Raw genomic sequence first — 22,571 nt, 5'->3', positions numbered from 1 at the left:
CTTAGAAAAAGTTTTTAAGCTTGTGAGGCTGGAGATCACTGTCAAAGAAAGGGGAAGGGGGACCCCTTAGGAAGAAATATCTGTAGGAGCCAAGTCCACAGATCTGCCTTTGGGCAGAGACCCTGGCTGGGAAGGGCTGGTGGCAGGGGGATGACTGCGGGGGGAAATTTGTTTGGGAGAGAAACTGAGCTCCTGAAGGAAAGCTCGTCCCTGGCATGATCCCTTGTGAGGAGGGGAAGTAGGTTAGGAAATGTGGAGAGGGGTTTCTGGAAGGAAGGGGGAGCCCTGAGGAAGTCTGTGGGGGGACAGCAGAGGGAAGGGGCTGGTGGCTGGGGGCCATTGGTACCCGGGGAGGGAGGTGAACGTGGGGCTGCTGTGGGCATGGCTGGAGAAGGAGGCAGTGAGGGCACCTCCAAACATGCTTGGGAAGGGGGGAAGACCCTTTGGGAAGAGACAGGGATGCTCTCAAGAATGGAGTTAAAGTATCCTTCCTTCGCACCCCCTGAAGCAGTGTGGTTTGGCAGTAAGAAGCAGAGGGAAACACACACTTGAGGATGGGACCGGCTAGTTATTTTTTTTGCTCATGTCACTCGGACCTCAGGATGTTCAGGGCTGTGTGGCAGCTGTGCTGTTACTTTATGGCAGGATTTACAGTGTGAACCTGAAAACATCTTTCCATAGGAATGTTTCAACTACACTGCGTTGAGACTGGTTTCCCCCTGCCCTCCCCCCAACCCTTAAACTTTGAGCCCGTGTTTGTTGACTGACATCAATTAAATCTCTTTGATGACTTCTTATAGCTGCTGCCTGTTGAGGTTTATTTTTTCAGTGCATCCCTTTAGCTTGTGATTCTTTGGGTTGGTTCTGCCTGTGCTGAGCTGTGAGATACCTACTGGTCTTTATGTATTTGTAGTTTGTGCTGAGTTGGTTAAGTTCAATTACCTATTAATTACAGGCATTTCAGAGAAGCAGGAATACTTTGCTGCCGGTCTTTGCAGGCTGCAGTGGGTGAAGGACAACAGCTTGTGTGTGGGCCCGGCAGAGAAGAGCTGTTCTGACTAGCCCTTGGCTAGAGAGTTTGGCCATGTCCTGCAGAAGGCTTGGTGTTCAGATTTGGCTCCCTCCTCTGTGACCCAAATACTTCATGCTCTAATTTTCCGTGCAGAAAAACTGTTTGGGGGGGGGGGGGGGATGGTGATGGTGAATTCTGCACCTGGAGGATCTACATGAGAACAGCGTTTATTGACCGAGGGGAATTATTCGTATGCATTACAAGATGCCGAGATGAAATTTGCCCTCATGCCTGCTGTGGGAAATACTTAAAATGGTGTGTTTAAAATTAGAGGCCAGGGCTGGAGTTGGGGTTTGGTCCGTGGCTTCTAGGCCAGTGCAAGGCAAGGATTTGTTTCTGTGAGTTAAGTGCTTACACCAGCTAAGGGTCTGACTTCTACTCCGCAGCCAAACCACGCTGCAGTGTTTGAAAGAGTCGAGACCTGCTAATGAGGACTATTAATAAGGTCTTGCCCCCAGCTTGGGGGCAGGAGGGGGTGTTGGCTTGTGGCTGTCTGGCCTCCTGGTTTCTGTCTCCATCGCAAGGCAGGGAGTAACTGTGGATCGAAAGAACAGGAGTTTTCCTTTTTACGTATCTTCCGCTTCTGCACAGCGTGATCTTGAGGGAGAAGTTGCTTTTTAATGTGCCCATGTATCTTCTTGTAGCACTTGTGAGATTGGCTTTCACCCTTTTCCAATATCAGCTATCACTTTTGTTAACCTGGCTGCATAAATCAGCTTGCCAGCCCTAAAATGTTACATGATACCGGTCATGTTTTGGCCGTGCGAAGACCCCATGTCTCTGCCCACTCTGCTGAGAGCAGACAGCCGCCATTAATTCTCCCTGGATCTATTAAAATCCAACTCTTGCAAGTAAATCTTAGCACGGTTGCGAGTTGGAGTAGAAAACAATAAAACTGACTCCAAAAATAGCTCTGATTTCCCTTCCTTTCCACGGCGGCACTCTGTGCACAATGGTGGGGGTGGGGTTCCATGGGAGGCACCAGCCAACTTGTGCTCGGTCCTGTCCGTTGCGGCCGCTGCCTTTGAGGCCCAGTGAATCCAGTTTTTTCAAGCCCCTGGCTCAGAGCAAGCCTTTTGCCGTGTACCGTACCCTGCCCTGGAGTGCGCTTAACTCGCCCGCAAGATTGTCTGGTGGTTTGGAAGTCACGGTGAGCTCTCTGAAACTTGGACTTTTCAATCTGTAGCTGGGCTGTTGAATAAGCGCTTGGTATTTCGCTAGGGTGCTCAGCACCTCTGAGAATCTCACTTGTTTGGGTGCAGAAAGGCAGGTACAGGATAGTGGGTTTTCTGAAAAGGCTCTTTATTTCAGAGCGGGGCTTTGTTTCAAACTCCTGTAACTTTGCTGGAGTTTGACTCCTGCAGACTGGCCTGGATCAGAGTTTTTTGGAGCGAGAGCCTGAGAGACGAGACTCTTCCGCTGTGTGGCCGTGATCGAATTACTTTGGCTTTTGTGCTCTAGCCTGTTCTTCTCTGAAGCGGTAGTGCCAAATAACAGGATATTTAGCACGCGGTAATTTGTCTGTGGTGTCTGTCATTCCAAGGCTCTTCACCTGGCCTGCTCTCAGAGCCAGTGTGCGCCGTATGCGAACACCCGGAGCTGCCTACCCCCCGCCCCCAAAAAGCTGCTTCTCTTTCTGCTAGAGTCTCTGGGGTGCTGCAGCAGCAAGAATGTGAGTGTGGTTTTCCTCTGTGGGGTAGGGCGGTGAAGCGTGAACTGCTTTGCAGTCCTCATCCAAAACCTAAGGATGTTTCAAGTGTTGTGTCTGAAGGGTTTATTTAGATTCCTGTGCTCGGTAAAAAGTCCTTTGTTGCCATCTTTAACTGTATCATGCTCCTTTATCTAACATCTAGCTCGGAACACTTGCTTTTGAAGGCTGGTTTTGCAACTTAACTAAGGAGCGCTTTCTAATCTTCTTAGCTTGTTCTGCGTTTGTGGGTGTTGAGGGCACTGGAGACAGACAATGATCGCTAATTTAGTTCTTGATTATCACCCTGAATGACAATCATAACTAATCTTGATGGGGAAGAAAATCTCACTGGTGTTTAGTTTGTTTGCAGGGACGCTCGCTCAAAATAATCAAGCTGATAAAGAAGGGATTCAGTTTTCAATATTACTGAACTGTGTGCAGCTGAAACCTGGTCAGGTCTAGGTGTAATTCCTCAGGTAAAGAGGTACCTCACGCTGCCAGACCTGAGAAATAGTCTCTATCTGCAACAGTCACAGCACCTGCTGCTTCAGAGGAAGGTGTCGTACCTTTGATATGGGTTTTGACAGAATAGTGTAAACCGGGGATGGTTTTTTTCCTAACCTTTGTGGGGAGAGTGACTTATGCATGATGTGCGAGGGATATGAATTAATTCCTTCCCTTATTTCCTTTCTGTAATAGGGGCGATACGCATGTACCCCACCAGGATGGTTGATTGGGTCCATGTGAGGTTCTCAGCTTGCAAAAGAAAATGTTTTAGGTGTTTTGCTCGTGGGCTTTTCCACTTATGCCTCCAACATGTCATCAGCTGAATAACTTTTTCTCAATACATGAGAAATTATGCCTGTCTGTTGTTATTATTTAAAGTTATTTAAAGATCTAAACAATGCATTTGTGGCGACTGCTGACACCCTTAGTCTTGTTTCGCTCTGCAAATGTGAGTGTACGTGCACTGAGTTCTTCAGCTTTTCACAAATGGACTGGCTCCTTCTCTTTAGGAGATTATGCTCTCTCTCTTCTTGGTCTAAAGTCTAATTTTGTGTATTGACTTGGGACACAGAAAGCTGATTCTGCTTTGGAAAAGTACCGACCTGTCTGTAAAAAGGAGGCGACAGCTGTGTGCGCTGTTAATTCGCAGCGCTTTGCAGCTTGCACAAAGGGCGCGTTGCCAGAAAATCACCTTACGAAACGGTCGGCAGGCTTACCTAGGCAAAAGTCTTTAAGGGCTTCTTTTTCCTTAACCTCAAATGGTTTAGGAAACCTCTTTCTTTTCTTCTTTGGATTCGGTCAAAGTGTTGGAAGCTTTATCCTGTACACCTAGATGGTGAGAAGGTGGAAGATGTGCTGGTACAGCTGCGTGTGGGGATACAGCCCACCCTCATTGGTTCCGAGGTTGGTTGTTTTCTGCTGTGGTTGCTGTAAGCCTGTTTGCAGCAGTAGCAACTCACAAAAGGTGTTAGGTTTGGCTCGCAGCCTCGCAAACCTGAAATCCCTCTAATCGCTGGCTGATGGACTTCTTTCCTCCCCCCATCTCTTAAATGTACTGCTACCCTTGTGGAAGTGCCGTCTTCCTGGGAGCGTTTCTGAATTCCCTGTAGCCTTTCCAGGCTGCATCCCCCGCTGCAAGCAGAGATGCTTTCCTGCATACGTTTTGGAGTGCTTTGTGGTGGGTCAGCAGCTTTTTCCCTGTCTTATGAACGGAGTTGCACAGGTGCAGAGAGAGAGAGAGGGTGTTCACCCAGTTAAGGCTATAGATTAGAACTGGGAATTGTTCAGGTCTCCTGATTGCTCTTTTCAGCCTGTGCTCAGCGTGCTTTACGTGCAGCTCAATAAGGCCGACGTCGGCTGTTAGGGCAAAAACTGCAAATCTCTCTCTTTTTTTCTTGTGAGCGAGAACAGCAGTGGGTAAATGAAGAACCCTTGTACACTGTGTTTTCCATTAAGTGTACAGTTAGATAAAAGTAAGAGCTATTTTATCTACCCTGGTTTAACGTTTTACAGTATATTTCAACAGAACTCTGTATATTCCTAGGAAAGGGTATGTTTACTGAGGCTAGAGAAATTTAAACCTGTTTTCACCATCTGTGCTGTCTCCTCATGCTTTGTGCAGCTTGAGATAATGAAGCAAGTGGGTCAGTTCCTCTGTGTAGTCTTGGTGGTCTTGTGAACAACCTGTATTCCAAGCTGTTGTTGGACTGTGACGGTGTTTCGAAGGGCTGGAGAGACCAACCCTGCCAGGCTCTTCATATACGTCTCTAGAGAAGTGTCTTGTGACAGTGGTTTTCAGCCTGTGGTCTGCGGAGTCCTTGGGGGCCTGTTGACGTTGCATAGAGCTCTGCGAAAGAGCACGGCTGGAAAACCAATGCCGCTGTCACAGGCTTGAACTTCAGGCAGCGGCCTGAACTTCACTGAGGGAGAATCTGGGTCTACAAATGGAGCAGACAAAAATCATTGCTTTTGTGTCAGTCAGAAAAATTACTCTTAGAAGTCCAACTCTGTTCCAGTACTGGGGCTTGTAATCCGGCTGAAAGACCTGGGTGTCCTATTTTCTCCAGTTGTCCTGGGGTGATTTGGTTGATGGTTCAGGGAAAGCAAAACCATGGAGGCCTTAATCTAGATTGTGTCCTTCTCCTACTGATGGTGTTTAGCTGGGGTAGAAACCGATTGCAACTAATTGCTTCTGAATTTCCAGAATGGATTTGATACAGGTTTGGTTGCTGAAGTATCCAAAATATTTTTCCCTTTTCAGTAAGACAAATAGCTTTCTGCCTGCTGAGTCAATATTTGTTCGCTTTACAGTAATACTTAACATTTCAGGAGGTTAAAAACTAATGCTCTGTCTTCTTTCAGAGTGTCTCCAAAGTGTTAATTTAGAAGGAATCATTGCTCTCATAATTGGAACAGGTGAATGGCAATCATTTTGTTTGCCAGAGCAGAGCATGTAAATGTGCACAGAACTTCCTTAAAATGTTGTAAGAGGCTTGTGTGAAAATGGTAATTATTCCAACCTTTTCTCTGACGTGAGAGAGAACAGAAGTTGGAAAGGTCATTGGAGTTGCACTTGTTAGCTTCCTCCTAGTTTTTTTTATCTGGTTGGAATAATATTGAAGAGGGTCTGGATTTCTTGGCTGGGAAAGAGGAAGATTGGCTTCCCCTCTGGTAAGAGCATTTGGCAGATTAGAAATGGGGAAATGCTGCTTAGGCCTCAGCTGAACAGCCAAGCCAGGATTATGCCCTGGGATCTGAGGACTATGTTGGTTCAGTTTAAGGAAGGCTCCCACCAACTGCTGTGTGGCTTTAGACACTGAGCAGTTTGGGGCCGGAGCCAAGCACACTGTTTGCTACTTCTGGGATGGGACTTGTAGTGTTCAAGCCACAAAATACCATTTTTCTCATTCCCCTTTGGGCAGGGGGAAGGATGCAGTCTTGTGGTTAAAGCATTAAGCTAGAACTAGGAACACCAGGGGATGGCTCCAGGCTTTGTCGCATGCTGTATGTTGGGGAAACTGTTTAGCTTGACTGGTCTCATTTATATCGTGCAGCTGAAAGCTAACACTCATCTGTGTGATAAACTCCAAGAAGCTGGGTCTGGCGTAGCTGTGGGTGGGGGTGTGTAACCGTGATGCATCCAAGCTACTACAGTAAAGCTGCCGTGAATCTATCGGGGTGAATCTGTAGCTATGCTGGGGAGCGGTGGAAGGGACCTGGCACTGTCCACGGAGTGGTGGCTGCCCCTTTGCGAATGCACCCTGGAAGGTATTTCCATGTGAAGCTATTTTGGTGTTTGAGATTAGCTGGTTGAACAGATTTGAGGAGGGAGGGGGAATCAAAGCAATGAAGTGCCTGGTCTGTGGCTGCTGCAGCAAACTTGGAAAAGCTGTCCCACACCACTATGTCCAGTAAGCTCATTAGCTATTCATCTTTATTTCCAGAGCCTCTCCCGAGGAGGCTGCTGATCCGTGTCGTGACTGTCCTTGTCACTGGATCTCAGCTTCAACACTGTTCTTACTTCGTCAGCCCTTCCTAGAGCAGAGAGCAATCCGTCGCTGCTGCTGTAGTCTTAGCACTGCGCTTAAAATCTCTCCCACAGCTGCTTAGTGGTGAGAAGTGGTGTATTACAGAAGCAGCAGGAACGCAGGGGGCTTCTTGGGGATGTATTGAATTTTATGGGAGTCTTAGTATGGGCTTAACATACAGACACACTGTCCTGGATAGAACCAGAGCCACATGTGTTGTGAGCCAAGTGTCAGGAGCTGGAAGATGCAAAGCGTTGGGTGGAGGAGGATGGTGTATTGGCAGACAGCCTCCATTAAGAGACAGATGACACATGAAATTGTGGTGTGAATAGCTGCTGCCAGTTCTATTCCTTAGGCCACATCTACACTGCAGACTCTTGCCAGCCTGGTTCTGTCACACCGGGGTGAGAAAGCGATGTGATTCCTGCCTGATACAGCTGGGCTGGAGGAAGAATCGCTTCACTGGCCAAACTGGGCCCTGGCTGCTATTGCTCCTTTTTTTGCAGGTTATGTGGGTTGTGTCTTTGCAGCAGACTGCAAAGCTGGGATCCAAGCCGCGCTTTGCCGTGGTGCCCCTGCTGATAGCATGGAACAGCAAAGGGTCTTCATCTGCTAGAAGAGCAAGCCTAGTGCAAGTGAGACCTTAAAGATAACTTAAAAATAGTTTCTTGAGTGGTTCCTTGGTTGGGTTGGTACTTTCTGCTTGAACAAAGCACAAAAGCAGACCTTGGTCTTAATCTCAAGGAAGCTTATTGCCGGCTTTCTTTCAGTAAGTTTCCTTGTCATCTCTTGACAGACAGATAGTTGGGAAATTTTAAGAAGTATTCTCAGAGAATGAGTCATTCAGTGTACAAATGGGGAAAATAAGTGAAATGTTCTTCTGTCCTAGGAATCTACTCTTTAGCATTGGTATGTTGGGGGATTTTGTTTTGTCAAATGCATCCTCAGGGTTTCCCAGTGTCTGTAAGCGGTTCCTGTTCTTACTGCAGGGATCATTGAAAATGTTTTCCTAGAGGTGTGTCTGGGTTCAAACGTAGCTGGTTAGTGAGATGCTTTTTAGGGTGAAGCTGTCCTGTGCTGGCAGAGAGAGCAGGGTTGGGAGTGCACAGCTCGTGGAGTAAGCAGAGTGCTTCAGCAGCTTGTGTTCCTTCCAGCCATGGTGCTGTGCCAGCCCACAGCCGCTGCTCACTTTTTTTGGCCTAGCACTTTGGAAACTTGGTTTCAAAGAGGCTTTTTAATTCGTTATGGTGAACAAACACTGGCCTCCTCTGCCCCCCAGCATGTCTTTTGGTGGCAGGAGCTTGCAGAACCACAGGCCAAAGATCTTCTGTTAAATGTAACCTGCTGTAATTCTCGGAGCCTGGCTTTCCCCTCAGCAGCAGGCGAGCCCTGACAGGTGAGTGTGTTGCATCTGGCAATGACTGGTGATATTGCTCTGCGTGTGCCATGGTTTCTACCTTTGCAGTCATGTCAGCAGACAGCAAAGTGTGCTGCTGCCCCAGGTCACAGTCCAGACTCTTAGCCCAGACCTGCCTTCGCTGGCATCTTAGGCTATGTGCTGGACTGTGGACTGCAGCATGGGCGTGTGTTCCCTCCGCTGGCTCTTCCTTGGGAAAGATGCTTGCCATCAGAGACATGGTAACGAGTGCTTTGGGGTTATGTTGTCCTCAGCTAGTCCTGCTCCGCAAAGGTGAGCCAGAGCCCTTAGTCATGCGGAGTGTTGAACTAGACTGACTCTCTCCAGCACCAACTTCTCTACAGCTCCCTTTCTGGGATGCCCAGAGTGTTTGAGAGTCCCCCATGCAGCATTTTTGCACAACAGGGATTCACCCGTTGGGGTGACAGCCTAAGAAGGCTCTACCTCGTCAAAGTCAACAACCCACCACTTGCGCTGCTCGAAGGCCAAGCAGGGTTGTCGCACTCTAGAATCACTTCTACTTACTGGCTTCAGAACTCTCTGCGAACCTACGTTAACCTTTCTGTGAAGAAACCTTGCATCCTGCAAGTTGAGGAGGAAATTGGGCACTGAGGGAAGACGACTTGCCCAACATCATGCAGTGAAAGATGACAGAACTTTGTGTTCCTGATTTAACCACATCTGCGTTCAGTGGCATATAGCAGAGAGAAGTGATTTGTTGGAGGAAGTTGCTCGCTCTTTGCAGTCTGACAGGCTGTGCAGGGGATTGCATGTGCCTGGCTGCTGTCTCCCATCACGCAATCGTTTTCTCCACGTAGAGCAGAGTTCTCCTTTATTTCACTTCTTGTGCAGAGAAGAGCTCTGCAGCCTGTCTCCCCATACCCCCTTTGCAGAGGGAACGGTTGATTGGCTCTGGTTGTCTTCTGCTGCTGTTGTGTCCAGGTGTTCTTTCTGTAAGGCATAGATGGACCCAGCCCAGTGCAGCGTCAGCTCAGCCTGGGTAGGAGCTGTACAAATAGCACTGGGGTGAGCAGTCCTCTCCTAGGATGTGGTGAGCCCCCTGGCAGGGTATGGGGAACTTGTAGTTTTGGTTTTGTTTTTTTTCCCTCAACTCCAGACCAAGACAGTAGCTTCAAGAGAAAAGGATCCAAGTGTCCTGTTGTCTTAGGAAAGCATGTTCAGCTCTTCAGATCCTGACCAGTTTGCGGCTGAGTAAACAGCGTGTTGCTCAGCTATGCTCATTGCGCCTTGCCAGATGCTTCTGATTTGCCTGTATCATATGATTTACTGTTCTCTTTCTTCTTAGGTTTGTTGATGATTATTCCAGGCTGAGTTGCTATGGTGACTTTATTGCAAAGGTGCTAGTCCTCTGGCCCTATGCTACTGCAGTACTGCCTGCTTTCTACTCTTTAGTGCTACAGAGCAGGAGGCCAGTGTAGCGGAGGGGCAGCAGGGCTGCTATTAAAATAGCATCCGATCTTAGAAAGAAGCCTCGCTACTTGGAGCGATTGAGAGCCGGGAGCGAGTGTTATCTTTTTTTTGTGAATGAAATGATGCATTGCAGTCTAACTGTTGGGAGGGATGGGGCATCCGATTCCTAGGTTCTGTCCTAGTTCCCCCCACATGCTGAGGGCTCCTGGGTTCTGTCTCAGCTCTGGGAGGAAATGTGTGGTAGCAGAAATCACCAGGGGCTGTGGAAGAGGAAGAGGAGGAAGCTGGTGGAGTGTTTGTTCTTAGTCTGCTGGCGGAGGGGAAAGTTGCAGTGTCTGAGGTCTCTGCTGACGGGGAAATTATGTTGAGATCCTGGTTCAAATCCAGCTGGGGCTGAGTAACTGAAAACCATTCTCGACTTTTGCAGACTTTAAGGGGAGACTCCTGGAATCCTCAGTCTGGGTGGTAGTGGCCAAAAGCCCGTGTTGCCAGCTGGAAGGACGGCTCTGCCCGTCGCTGGCTGGCGGCAGACTCTGCAGGCAGCTTGAGGTTCAGTGCGAGATGGTGACTAAACTCTCCTGCCTTCAATCTCCTGTTCTCAGGGCAGGACTGAAATGTGCAGGTGAGAGTTGGTATGGTCTGATGTCCCTTGTGCAGTACCTAGCGGGGATAAACCAGGCTTCAGTCTCCGTGCTACCAGAGTTGCTGGCTCTGTAACCCCATTGAACAAAATTGTATGTGGGCAGTGGTGCTGTAGGACTTCGTGGACTGGATTTAATTCTAGCCAAATGGAAATGATTTCCCATATAGGTATAAACTAGCAGCACATGAGTGTCGATCAGGTGGAACAAATGTGAATGTTTCTTTAATGTGACACTGAATTTTGGTGACTAACGGCTTGACTCAGTAATGAGGACTGCCCTGTGAGATTGAATTTGCCGCTTTGGAGGCCACGCTCCTACCGTGTGGTAGAGCTGGCCAGTGAGGAGGGGATTTTCCTGCTTCCTGAACTTAATGGCCTAATGCAATGGTTATTGTAAAAGCTGTGCATGGCTTTTCAAGCACCCTTATCCTGAAGAACCCAGAGGTTGCATCCAAGGATTGCTGCTTTATTCCTTCCTTGAGATTTATATGGGAGCTCTGTGTAACTGAGTTTTAAGTAGGCTGATAACTGGAGTTAATACCCAAGCTGGAGGAAGCTTTCTCATCCTACTTGTGGCAAAGCACAAGCACTGTTTTTGGCACAGAGTATATGCACAAGCACTGCTTGTTTGGGGTGGGGTTTTTTGTTGTTTTTTGGGGTGGGTTGCCTTTTTAAACTTGGTTCAGAGCCTGGGATCTGTCACCCAGATTTGTAAGTTGAGATCAGATCTTTCCAGGATGATTCTTAAAAGTAAAAGGTTCAATAAAAAATGATCGATGCAAAATGATAAGAGCTGTTCTTTTTCATTTGAGAGCTAGGGATTAAAATCCAAAACTCACACTTGATTTAAGGCAAGCTCAGGTGCTTCTGTGACTAACATTAGGCCTTCAGCAGTAGGATGATGAGAATCTGTTCTCAGGCTCCAGGACGAAGTAGCCAACTTGCCAGAGGGAATAGTTGAGAGAATTTTCTCTCTCTGCCTGCATGGTCAGCAATCAGGGCTGGGAAAGTGCAGGCTGCTTTCCTTTTGCATTCCTCTGAAGCATCAGGTAATGACCATAACCCATATTCTGTGCTGCTGGTTATGCTAGGCTTTATGGTAGAGAAATTCCTAGGTGTAAAGGAAAACAAATTGGGGGTGAGGCTTGGTTGCTGGTGGCAGTTCGGCAGCAACGAGAAGCTCCTCAGCTGGTTTGTTCCAGGCTTGTTTCAAGCAGCTGCTCAGGAAGCAGAGGTGAAAAGGGACCTGTCGTCTCTAATGATCTATGGGCTCGCCGGCAGCCTAGCTTGAGTGTGTCCAGGCTGACTGGTAGGGATGCAGTGGGTGAAGCTCTGCCTGTTCCTGTTTATACAGGGAATGCTTCAGATACCAAACTCTAACAGAGACACTTGTGATGACTGAAAGTTTATGGAGGCATGATACTAAATTTAGCTCTTATCAGGAAGAAAAACAGGCTTGTCCTTTTCCAGATTTGGAAGAGAACCTAACAGCTCTGTTTGGACCTATGGCTTGATTTCCAAGCAGTGTCTTTCCAAGCTGGCCAAGGTGTGGTCCATATCTTCTGGCCTAAGTGAGAGCAAAGCAATGGTTAACTGCCCAGGGCTGGCAGGGAGAGCAGAAATGTCAGGAATGCTTAGAGGTGGCTTGGATAGGTCTCAGGTCTTCAGAGTGTTTCATGGGGTTTGTAGAAAGCTTGGGGCGTAATTGGACGTGCTCTTGTGATCAAGTCAGAGCAGTTTAAGAAGAAGAAATGTTGTACTGAGCGTACCAGTTCTCCTGGGCTGTTTGGGGGGCAAAGTAAAGCAGTTTGACTAAAAGTAGCTTAAGTGAATGTGCATCTCCTTTGCATTGCACCAAAGTAGGTGTGCTTGTGGGTGCTGTGTCTTGGTTGATGGGGGCGATAGCTTCTGAAATCACTTACCTTTGCTCTACAAATGTATCTGCCTGCTTTCTCATTCTTGTTCACCTGGAAGTTTCAACTCATATTTAGGGAAATCCACTTCTGCTTTGGAGCTGTAGAGGGTCATGCAGTGTTCTGGGAGGTTAAGAAATGCTAAAAGCTGCAAAAATTGTATTAAAAATTCAATGGGGTGCCTGAACCTTGTAAAGAAGTTTTAGCTGTGTCTGAAGTCATTAAACATAATTCAGTAACTAATAACCCAAGAAATCACTGATAGGAAAATTAGTTAATCTAGATCAGAATGAAACTAGACCAACTAAGCAATTCAGTTCTCTTGCGAAGTGCACACTAGCAAAGTGCTCGAGTTTCTGGTGTTTTATAGGCAGAACTAAATTGCAATACACACTTCCACTGGAGCAGAACTTGCAGAATTTTAACATGAGAACTAAGTAGGGTTTTGTTGTTGTTGTTTTTTCCTTCTTCCTAGCTTGCGTAACCCATTAGGAGAACAGATCTGAAGCCATAGAAATGTTAGACATCTTCAATTGGCAAATTTTCAAGGGAAGCAGATACGTGATGTACTCCTGGGCTGGTCCTGGCTTGGTTTGAAGGCTCTGCTGTCACCTTTGCCTCGCTTATGGCCTCTATGCTTTCTCTTTTACAGGAATGGGGTGAATGTGGAAGGGGCAACTCACAAACAAGTGGTGGACCTGATTCGCGCAGGAGAGAAGGAGTTAATTCTGACCGTGTTGTCTGTACCTCCCCACGAGGCAGATAATCTGGATCCAAGTGATGACTCTTTGGGGCAGTCATTCTATGACTACACAGAAAAACAAGCTGTGCCCATCTCCATCCCCACGTACAAGCATGTGGAGCAAAACGGCGAGAAGTTTGTGGTTAGTATCAGTTTGGGACATGCCTTCTGGAGATCAGCGTGGGTCTGTGCCCTGAGCTGGTGTGCTCCATGGTTTTAGTGACAATTGATGGCAACACTTTCTTTCTGTGTTCAAGATGGAGATGAATTAATTTATGATTGATTGTTTTTGAAGCTGTCTTGTTTAGGCTCACCTGTCCTTATTCTTGCTGTGCTTGGTTATTCTTTTACAGCTCTTGTCTATGTGCTGGGAAGGTTGTTTTTTTAATGCAGCTTGGATAGCCTGATCTCTTGTGAAGATTAAATAGGGAGTTATTATTTAGCTTGTATATGCTTTTATATTTGTTCCTCCTGTTTTACATCAACTGCTAAGGAAATCAGTGATGGATGTAAAAGCAATAAGATGCCTGGGAGCATAACTTCCCATCTACAGAAGGAAGCTGTTGTAATCTGTGTCGGTTTCCCTCTGCCTTTCCTGAGAGCACGCTGTGTAAGAGTGAACCTCTGCCCCGCGCAGAACAAGGAAAGCATTCCCCCAGTTTGGGAGTCATGGCTTGATCGCTCATGCTCCCATTTCTCCTAGTGACTCTCTTTGCGTGTGCGGTAGTTCTGATGCCCGGGAAATGAGTGCCTGACCTCTTCTGTGTGCTGATGAGCTCTGTGCGAGTTCCTCCTTTTCTTTTCCCTTTTGTGGGGTGTGGGGGGAAATAATTTTAAAAAGTCTTTCCTTTGGGTGCCCCCTCCCAGCTGCATTTGTTGGGGAGGCTGGCACTCGGTCTCGCAGAGAACATGATCTGTAGTAAAAGTAACTGAAACGGACGCATTCTCTGAGGCTTAAGATTGATTCTGGCTTATTAGGGAAGGCTGCCTGTGGGAAGGAGATGTTGTTTTTCGCATTTCCAATATGCTTCCTTTCTTGTAGAATTGTAACAAGTTGGGGGGACTCTGTCTTGTTCCGTGTGGCAATTCTTATTGCACTCCCGTGATCTCAGAAGAATGTCATCACTTCATATTGCAGAATACCACTTCATTTTGTTTTTTCTTAGTTTCAGTGAAGTTTTACTAATTATGGATTGAATCAACTGCAAAATCAGATGCTACTGTATGGGCTATATGCTGCCATTATCAGCTGCAGTTTAATGCTTAAATCTAGTTATCTCGATGGCATTTATTGTGCTTAGAGCTGAGAGCATGCACTGGACTTGAAAGGGAGATGCTGTTAGCTTGCACCTGTGCTCTGGCTTGGGGTGCCCTTGCAGTTGGAACAGCAACTGTAAAAATGGCCCCGTTTTAGTGGATCAAACCTCCTGAGCTGTAGCAACGGACCTGCTGAACCCATGGCTTTTGCTCCTGTTGGCATTGCAGAGCAGCTACCGCTGTCCATGTGTGCACGGACCTTATTTGCAGCATCCCTGTTTTAGCTCTGGGGCTCACAGCTTTGGCACTGTGTTTCTTTCTGTGCCTGATGTGCTGCTATGGGCGTAGGGCTGTTCTGCAGGGATGCCTGTGTAACCTCTCACTTCGGCAACCCCCCCAGTCTTGGTCTGGGGTGCTCCCTGTTTTTTGCCCTCTTGAGATCCCAACAGATTGCGAGCGAACCTTGGCCAGGCCTTCAGCTCCACCTGTTTCGGTAGTGGCTGAAGCAGTTCTGGGCTACTTTCAGATATACTCCTCAAGCTTGCCGCTGAATTGTGGCAATTACTCTGTTCAGGATAGGCTGAGACCGAACTCATCCCTACTCTTCTCCCATGACATGTGGATGTGGCAGCAGCTAGGATAGTAGAATAATTCAGGTTGGAAGGGACGTCAGGTTGACTGACCAAAGGAGATGTGGTGTTCTTGGGACCCACTCCTGTGGCTTACCCTGAGATGGAGGGGTAGGATAAGGCTGGCCTGTGGTATTAGACACAGTGATTCCTTTTCTAGGCAGAACAAACCTGGAAGCAGCCTGGAGAGAGATCTGAAATGGGTTGGATGAAGGCAGACGTATACCCAGAACTGTTCATCTTGCAACATTTGGTGTGTGTTTAATGTCCTCAACTGGCTAGGCCTTGCTTAGCTGTTCCACTTGATTGCCTGGTTGTGTTATGTTCACAGACGCTTGGCTCACGGACTTCAGGGAGCTTACTTCATCCATCCGATACTCCAGCACCCTGCATCTTGCTGTACAGCTTGCTGCTAACCATTGCTTTGAGAACGTGCCTCAGGTCTGAGCTGCAGAAAGGATCAGCAGAGCCTGCAGCCAAACTCCAGCTGGCTCCGCGTTTCAATAAGCGACTGGTAGAGACAAAAGCCTGCCACAAGGGCAGTATTCTTCCCTCTGCAAATAACTTATTGTTGGGAGAGCGGTTACCAGTCGCCCAGCTCCTGAGGTAGCCTGTAGCTTTGTGTTAAAGGGGGAGCTGAATATTCTCACAGGACCAATTTTCAGCATCTAAACATGGGAGGGGGTCTCAAACTGGGTTAGTTGTACCAATATCCCGAACATATTTTTCTACAGCTCTCTATGCTGTCTTCATTTTGCCAGAGCTAGGGAACTGTGCAGTCCTAGGGGGGTGCTGAGTGATGAAGCTGAGGGACTTGGGACACGATGCCAAGTATCAGGCGTCTTAGATATGACACTGCTTTGTCTCGTGGCTGGAAGATTTCTATCATGCACTGACTCCTTTCACCCTCCCAGACTGCAAGTTAGGTTTAACTGGGGCAGTCTGCCTCAGGACACGCTTATGTTAGTAATGTGAAGCGCTGGGAGACAGATGACAAATTGGCTCCTGGCTCATCACTTTTTCCTCTCCCAGCTGAGGATGGAAGCGTTTTCCCAGGGAAAGCATGAGCCAGCATTGGTGTTGCAGAAACAGTGTGTGTGTGTGTGTGTGTGTGTGGAAAGGCGGAGAAGGTTCAGTTACACTCAGCTCCTCTTCAGAGTCGGATTCCTGTGCAAAGTGTATCACTTCAACATGTCACCATAGCGTGCGTGTCTCTGAATGGGACAGATGGGCTCCTTGGGAGAATGAAGGCTGCAGGATTGTAGCCAAGCAGAACGTGAATGGGGAGTGGGTGCTTTCCCCACGGCCCTGCTATCCCAGCCCCAGGCACCGCACCTCCGTATGTGATGCTGTCAGCTCAGATATGTTGTAAGGGGCAGGAGCAAGAGGGTCCTAGAAACATGAGTTTTTAAAGAAGCAAAATGCTGGGGAGCTGCAGGGGAATGGTGGGAGTCTGGTGGCCGGCTGGGCAGAAGTGCAGCCTGAGGCTGCCTGCTCTTTACTGGACTGACAGTAGCTATTGATCTGATCTCCTAATCCCATCCTGGCATCTTCTGCCCCACCAAGGGCAGTCCTGGAAGGGTTGAACGCTTCTTAAAAAAGAGAAAGTTAAGGTTTTATTGGAAAATTATCCCCTTTTGAAGGTCTTCAGTCAGGTATTTGGAGTGCAAACGTGGAGGAAAAATGACCTAGGATTTTGGGACCATTTGGGCTCTCCTCTTCTTGGGAGCAGGTTGGGCCTTGCCATTCTTTGAGTCCTCTGAGAGCTGGTGAAGCCACCCTATGTGAGCCTTCAGCACATGCCTCTCGATAGTCTCTACCTCCCTGCTCTGCCAGCCCTTTGGCTTTGGGAGGATGGTGGAGGATGATGCTCTGCTTTAGAGGAAGGGCTGTGGTTGCAAACACTTCCCTTGTGCAACATTAAAAAAAAAAAAAGTGTGAACCTGCTCTCTTCCCACTACATCCCTTTCCTCATGTGAAGCTAATTAAGGTAACATGCTGCTGTTTGGGGCTTCCTTATCACTGAGGGCATATTAGCAACGCCTAGATAAAAGCTTGTTTAACTTGCTTGCGAGACTAAGCAGATTGGCTTTAAAAATGGAAGCGGCTGGTTAATGAATGGGAAAGGAATTCCCTGAAGAGCATTACAGTGCTGAGAAATGTCCTGTGACCGTAACTCTATTCTGGGTTTCTTATTTGGGAGCAGAGTCCTATTTCCTTAACCGTGTCCAAAACGAAACTGGAAGAGTGTGCGGATAGCAAAGAAGCTAGTTAGTGTGGGGTGTTTCTGATTGATTTAATGCCTTCCCTCCCATGGGATCTCTCGCACAGTTGGTGCCTGACAGCTGCCAGGGGCTGTGTCCAGATGCAAACATAAGCCTCCTGCTTGATTTGGGACCTCCCTGTGTCTCGGGGGAAAGTATTTGTGACCCTGAATCCAGAGTAAAGCTCTGGAACTTTTGCTGCAACATGAGGCTCAATGCTGCAGCAAGCTGGAAATTCAGCTGTTGTTTCAAACCCGTCTGGGACATGAGGATGCTCTAGTGGCTGCAAACAGCTGATGTGATTGGCACGGTCGCTGCTCTGACATCGAGCTTGTAGGGACCCTCCGGGGTGCAGCCTGTACAGAAAATGATCCAGGTGAAAGCTGTGACTGCTGGATTGGGGCTCAGGGCCTTTTGTAAAGGGTCTGGGGTGTGTTTCTTCTCTCCTTGTAGTGGAAGGGCACCTCGAGTTCATGCTGACCCTGCTGCTGTTGAAAGAAGATGGAGATGGTAGTTGGAACGTTATTTAACTATGAGTATCATTTTCTCATTCTGCCTCGAATCCTCCTGATTTAGTTGTGTGCTACCTGTGTGTCCGGGAAGGCAGAACTACACCGGTTTGTATTTGGAAAGCTTTTTCGTACCCTGGTGAGACTCTTCTCTCCTCCCTGCCAGGTGTACAATGTTTACATGGCAGGCCGCCAGCTCTGTTCGAAGCGGTACCGCGAGTTTGCCATCCTACACCAGAACCTGAAACGGGAATTTGCCAACTTCACTTTCCCACGTCTCCCAGGGAAATGGCCATTCTCTTTGTCGGAGCAGCAGCTGGACGCCCGGCGGCGAGGGCTCGAGGAGTACCTGGAGAAAGGTACGGTGCCTGCGTGAGCTCAGAGGAGAGCCCAGGTTGTATGCTGCCCTTTCTCGCAAGTGGGAAACAATTCTTTGGGGTACATCCTTCCATGGTGATCCTAAAGCTTGAACTTCACCACCATTTGTTTATCTATGAAGGAAAGAAGCTCGTTTGTAGCTGGATTGGATTTTATAGCTGAAATGCTGAGAGGGAACTCAGACTTGCCACGGCTTAGTGATGCGTGTGTTTATTGGCTGGCAGTGCACTTACAGCAACAAAACGTATAATTAGTTTTTAATGCTCGATGAGCTTTTATTTATCATGTTGTATTGCTTGCCAGTAATCTTGGAGGTTGAGGGAGAGGAGGAAGAGGAGGGAAGCTTCGGAATGGGGAGAAAGTCACATTTGGGGCCTCTTTCATGGGGGATATTTGATTCAGTGTGTGAACGTAACAGACTCTCTTCTTACCCAGCACCTAGATTTAAAAACCCTCTTCCCATAATAGTGGCGGTTCAGGTTTTCCCCACCCAACTGATATCTCAGCCCTGCCTTTCCCAGCTCATTTGTCTTCATCCTTTACCAACTGAATGTAGGAAGGGGGAGACTGGTTGAATGTTAGAGGCAACGTGATAGTTTGGGTCAAAATTCCTTGCTGAACTTGGCCTGAATTCACAAATAGTTTCAGTCCTTCTGGAAGAACTTTTAAGAGGCAAAAGTACTATTTATGAAATACTTGCCCACTTTTAAGTATAGTTTAAATGTCCTGTTGGCTGTGTGCCTGGGGCCTAGATTTCACCCATTGGGAGTTACTCAACACCACTTTACGCTTGTCACTTGATCAGTCTTCGTGCTAGTAAACCTGATACAACCCTAGAAAGCCCTTGCTTTGAGAAGGCTTTTCCTGACCTGAGATACCACCTTGTTTCATGCAGCCCATGAAACAGTTATTACCCTTTTGCCTCTGCCTTCCTTCAGAGTGGTCCTGGGAGGGAGGGCACTGCCTTTTCCCTGGGCAACCCACTAACCAGCACTCTCTGTCCTTCAGTGTGTTCAATACGAGTCATTGGGGAGAGTGACATCATGCAAGAGTTCCTGTCGGAGTCGGACGAGGTAGGCGCGCAGGGGACAGCACTGAAACTCCACCTTGATCTTTACTGTTGCAAACAGAGGCCACAAACGCTTGGTAAAGCTGGATCAGAGAGCAAGGACACTCCCTGCCAAACTATCAGTTAGTTGAGTAGAAAACCATGACAAAAACTGAAGGCTATAGTTTGCTGTCCGTCTGTTGTGTTGCATGTAGGAGACCTTTTCCCCTTTGCAGCTGCTAAGAAGAGCTTTGCTGCTCTTGGAGGTATGCACAGACCAGTCAGCCATGAGGTCTCATTTCTTCCCCCAGCTCTCTGGCAAGGGGAGACCTAGTGAAAAGTACATCCACCAACTTTCCTGTTGGTCTCTGTTGCTTGTGGCAGCCCAGGTATAGTTTTGCAATTATGAGCTGTTTGTATTTGTCAGCCTTTGGAAAAAAGGCAACGGGCACTCTAAATACCAGCCCATCCAACTGCTTATCCTGAGAATTTGGATTATAGGCAGCAGCAGTGAATTTTCAACTTGCCCTCTAGCTGCTGCTTTTTTTCCAACCTTTCCGTGTTGTGCTAAGTTGCTGTGTCCAAGAGCTTTCTCTTGCTCTTCACTGGCATACTCAGGAATGGAAAATCCTACTCCATCATAGTCTGAAGCAGTTTGCTCAGCTTCCCATCTCGAAGCAGAGCTCACATCTTCCTTTTTCTTTCAGCATTTCTCTGATGCAGTCTGGAATCAGATTTTTGAGGCTGGCAGACCAGCTGGGCTTTTCCTGGTTATTAGAAGTGACTGTGTATAAGTGACCCTTTTAATGAGCCAGTCCAAGGGCTTGTGTGAGGCAATAGTCCGTACAGCTCAGGACTCAGTGCATGTGAGTGAATCTAGGCATCTGCCTTGGGAGATGCGCTGAACCCTGGGCTCAGCTCTGCTGCCTGGATCTGTGGGCTAGAGCATGCCTAGTTAATGCAAGTACCTGTGCTGTAGACACTGAAGCTGGAGGAGATGCTTCCAAGCCCTGGTGACCATATCTGAAGGACTCTGGTGATTTCCATCCTTTTTTCTTCCCTCCTTTAGAATTACAACGGCGTCTCAGACGTGGAGCTCAGAGTAGCATTACCAGATATAACGACAGTGACAGTCAGGGTCAAAAAGAACAGCACTACAGACCAGGTGTACCAGGTGAGCTGCATGTTTCTTACCTTGACTGGAAGATTAATGCTATTCAGACTTTAACCAAGACCCTGTGGATGCCTGTTTGCCTCCCTCTGCCGCTCTCGAGAGCAGGTGGGCATCAGTGATGCTACTTTGCTGTAGCGGAGAGAAAAGCAGTGCTAGAGAAGTCTAACCTTATGCCTTGCTGAAGCAGCATTTTCTTTGGCAGGCTTGGCTGCAAGGACGGAGTCATCTCTGAATTAATTTTCACTGATAATATCTTAAAGCTGGTGGATGGCTCTAAGCACTAGACAGATTGTGTATTATGGCTGCGGTGGAGGAGTTGGATCCAAGAGCTGTCTGCATCCAATGCATGAGTCTCATTGTGGCTGTGTGGCAGGACAGCAAGTTGAGTGTTTAAGGGTGGCAAACCATCCTGGGAATAGCCTGGGCAGGTTGCTGGTTTGCAAGTGGCATGAGGCCCAGTGCTTTAAGCGGAAAATTGAGAACAACTGACTTTAGCCAGCACTGCTGGAGGAAAAGCAGAAGTTGTCAATGGATTGGGGGAATAAGAGGATGCAAGGGAGACACTTTTCTAAAGGGGAAATCATAACAGATAAATTATTGCTGCAAGTGAGGGAGCCAAAGGGTTGCAAAAGAGCAGACCCTCAGGGAGCTCTAGATCTGCTGAGCAGAATTCTGTGAGTGGATTGGATTTGTGGTATATTCGTGCATTTGGGACCCAGACTATTGGATTTCATGTAGCCTCGATCAAGGTCTATTAGATGCGGCTGTGGCATTAGCATGCAGGACTGAAGTATTGTTGGGGAAAACTCCTAGGGGAGGTGTGCACGCCTCTTGTATTAGGAACTGAAACTAGAGGCATCATAAGAAAAGATGACCTAATTGTCAGCAGTGGTGGCACTTAAAATCTAGAGCAGTTTACAGGAAGGCAAAAGCAGGAGAATCTAAGCCCTTGCTAAAGAAAAAGCCTGACTTTTTTTTTTTTTTTTTTTTTTTTTGCTGGAAGCATATTCAGGTTTTTCTTGGTGACTAATACCTGGGGCTAGTGAAAGCTTGTGAAAAATCTGTATGAAGTTGGCCTTTGCCCTGCAGAAGGACTGCCAGAAGTTGGCTCCTATTTTGCTGACCCCGTTTTCCTGTTTGGTTCCTCTTTAGGCTGTGGCTGCTAAGGTTGGAATGGACAGTATTACCGCAAACTACTTCGCCTTGTTTGAAGTGATCAATCACTCCTTTGGTAAGTCTTTTAATCCCCTTTATACTAACAAGCAACCGTGGAAAAAGTTCTGCAGTGCTAGCAGAGCCCAGTAGCACACTCACTGAGGTCTTATCTGTGCTCTCAAAATGAGGAGCCCCTGGGAGGAATCAGCCAGGCGCAGTAGGCTCTGGTAATGAGGAGTCTTTCAGTTCAAAGAGGCCAGTGGGCTTAGAAAAAGTGGCCAGTATCATTGAAACGCAGCCACCTCTGGTGAGGGGAGCGCCAGCTGCATCTTGGTGCAGAGAGAAGGTGCTGGAAAAGAAATTGGATCGAGGGCGCACTCAGAGTCTGCACTCACGTGGGAAGTGTGGAGCTATGTCCAGCCAGCTATGTCCAGAGACAAGTCTTTTTTCCTAGGGGATGGATGCTGCAAACTGCATCTTAGTTTTTCATCTGTCCTTCGGTGTTTGGATCCTGATGGTGACTGAGGCTTGACTGTGGGATTCTGAGTGATTGTTTTGGCACTTGAGCAATTGCCATCCTTCCAGCTTAGCATGCACTGGGGTCTCCTGGCTGCTGTTCAGATTCAAGGCTGCAGCAATCTCTCATTTCACCCAGCTTCATGCCTGGTTTGCTCAAGCTGGAGAGAGTCCGAAATGTTGCGGTCATACCACAAAAGGAGTGTAGTGTTTTTTTTCCTGTGCTGGATTGTGAGCCAAGGGTATTTCTCATAACTAGCTTGGCACCTTTATTTCTAGATGGTCTTCCCTATATGCCTTGAGCTTATCCAGAAGCCTAAAAGCAGCCTTGTTTTTATGCATTGTGATAAGAGATTTCTAGAACTGTTCCTCATGTTTGCAAAATCCTGTCTTGAGTGCCGGGGCAGTTTTTAGGTTCTTAAAGCCCTTCTAAACTGATCCATCTCACAAAACAGAGGGTCAGCAAAGTTTGCCAGTCCCCCTCAGTCTCCTGTAAAACTGTTGGTATTGCAGAACTGCCTCTGTGCCCCTGCGTTGGTGGTCACTTGCTGAGGGATACCTGGCGCTGGGATGACAAAGCAGGACACGGACACAGTGGGGGAGTCCCCGGACTGGAGGGTGACACGCTTCCAGATTGCTGAGGCTGGGCAGGGCTGTGTGGAGAGCCTCGAGTGGGAATATCCAGGCATGAGAGATGGA

General features: G+C 47.8%; 1 protein-coding gene across 3 annotated transcripts in view; it reads left to right on the top strand.

The window, feature by feature from the left end:
- The window catches only part of SNX27 (sorting nexin 27), a 42,056-nt gene that overhangs the window by 1,350 nt on the left and 18,135 nt on the right, over nucleotides 1-22,571 (top strand). For all 3 annotated transcript variants that reach the window (XM_067313584.1, XM_067313583.1, XM_067313585.1), the window contains exons 2-6: nucleotides 12,853-13,084; nucleotides 17,768-17,960; nucleotides 18,988-19,052; nucleotides 20,097-20,201; nucleotides 21,354-21,432. In XM_067313584.1, coding sequence (XP_067169685.1) covers nucleotides 12,853-13,084; nucleotides 17,768-17,960; nucleotides 18,988-19,052; nucleotides 20,097-20,201; nucleotides 21,354-21,432 — 674 coding nt within the window. The remainder of the gene's footprint in view (nucleotides 1-12,852; nucleotides 13,085-17,767; nucleotides 17,961-18,987; nucleotides 19,053-20,096; nucleotides 20,202-21,353; nucleotides 21,433-22,571) is intronic.

The sequence above is a fragment of the Apteryx mantelli genome, chromosome 31 (genome assembly GCF_036417845.1).
Source record: "Apteryx mantelli isolate bAptMan1 chromosome 31, bAptMan1.hap1, whole genome shotgun sequence".
Classification (NCBI taxonomy): domain Eukaryota; kingdom Metazoa; phylum Chordata; class Aves; order Apterygiformes; family Apterygidae; genus Apteryx; species Apteryx mantelli.
This window is presented reverse-complemented; position numbering and strand designations above follow the sequence as displayed.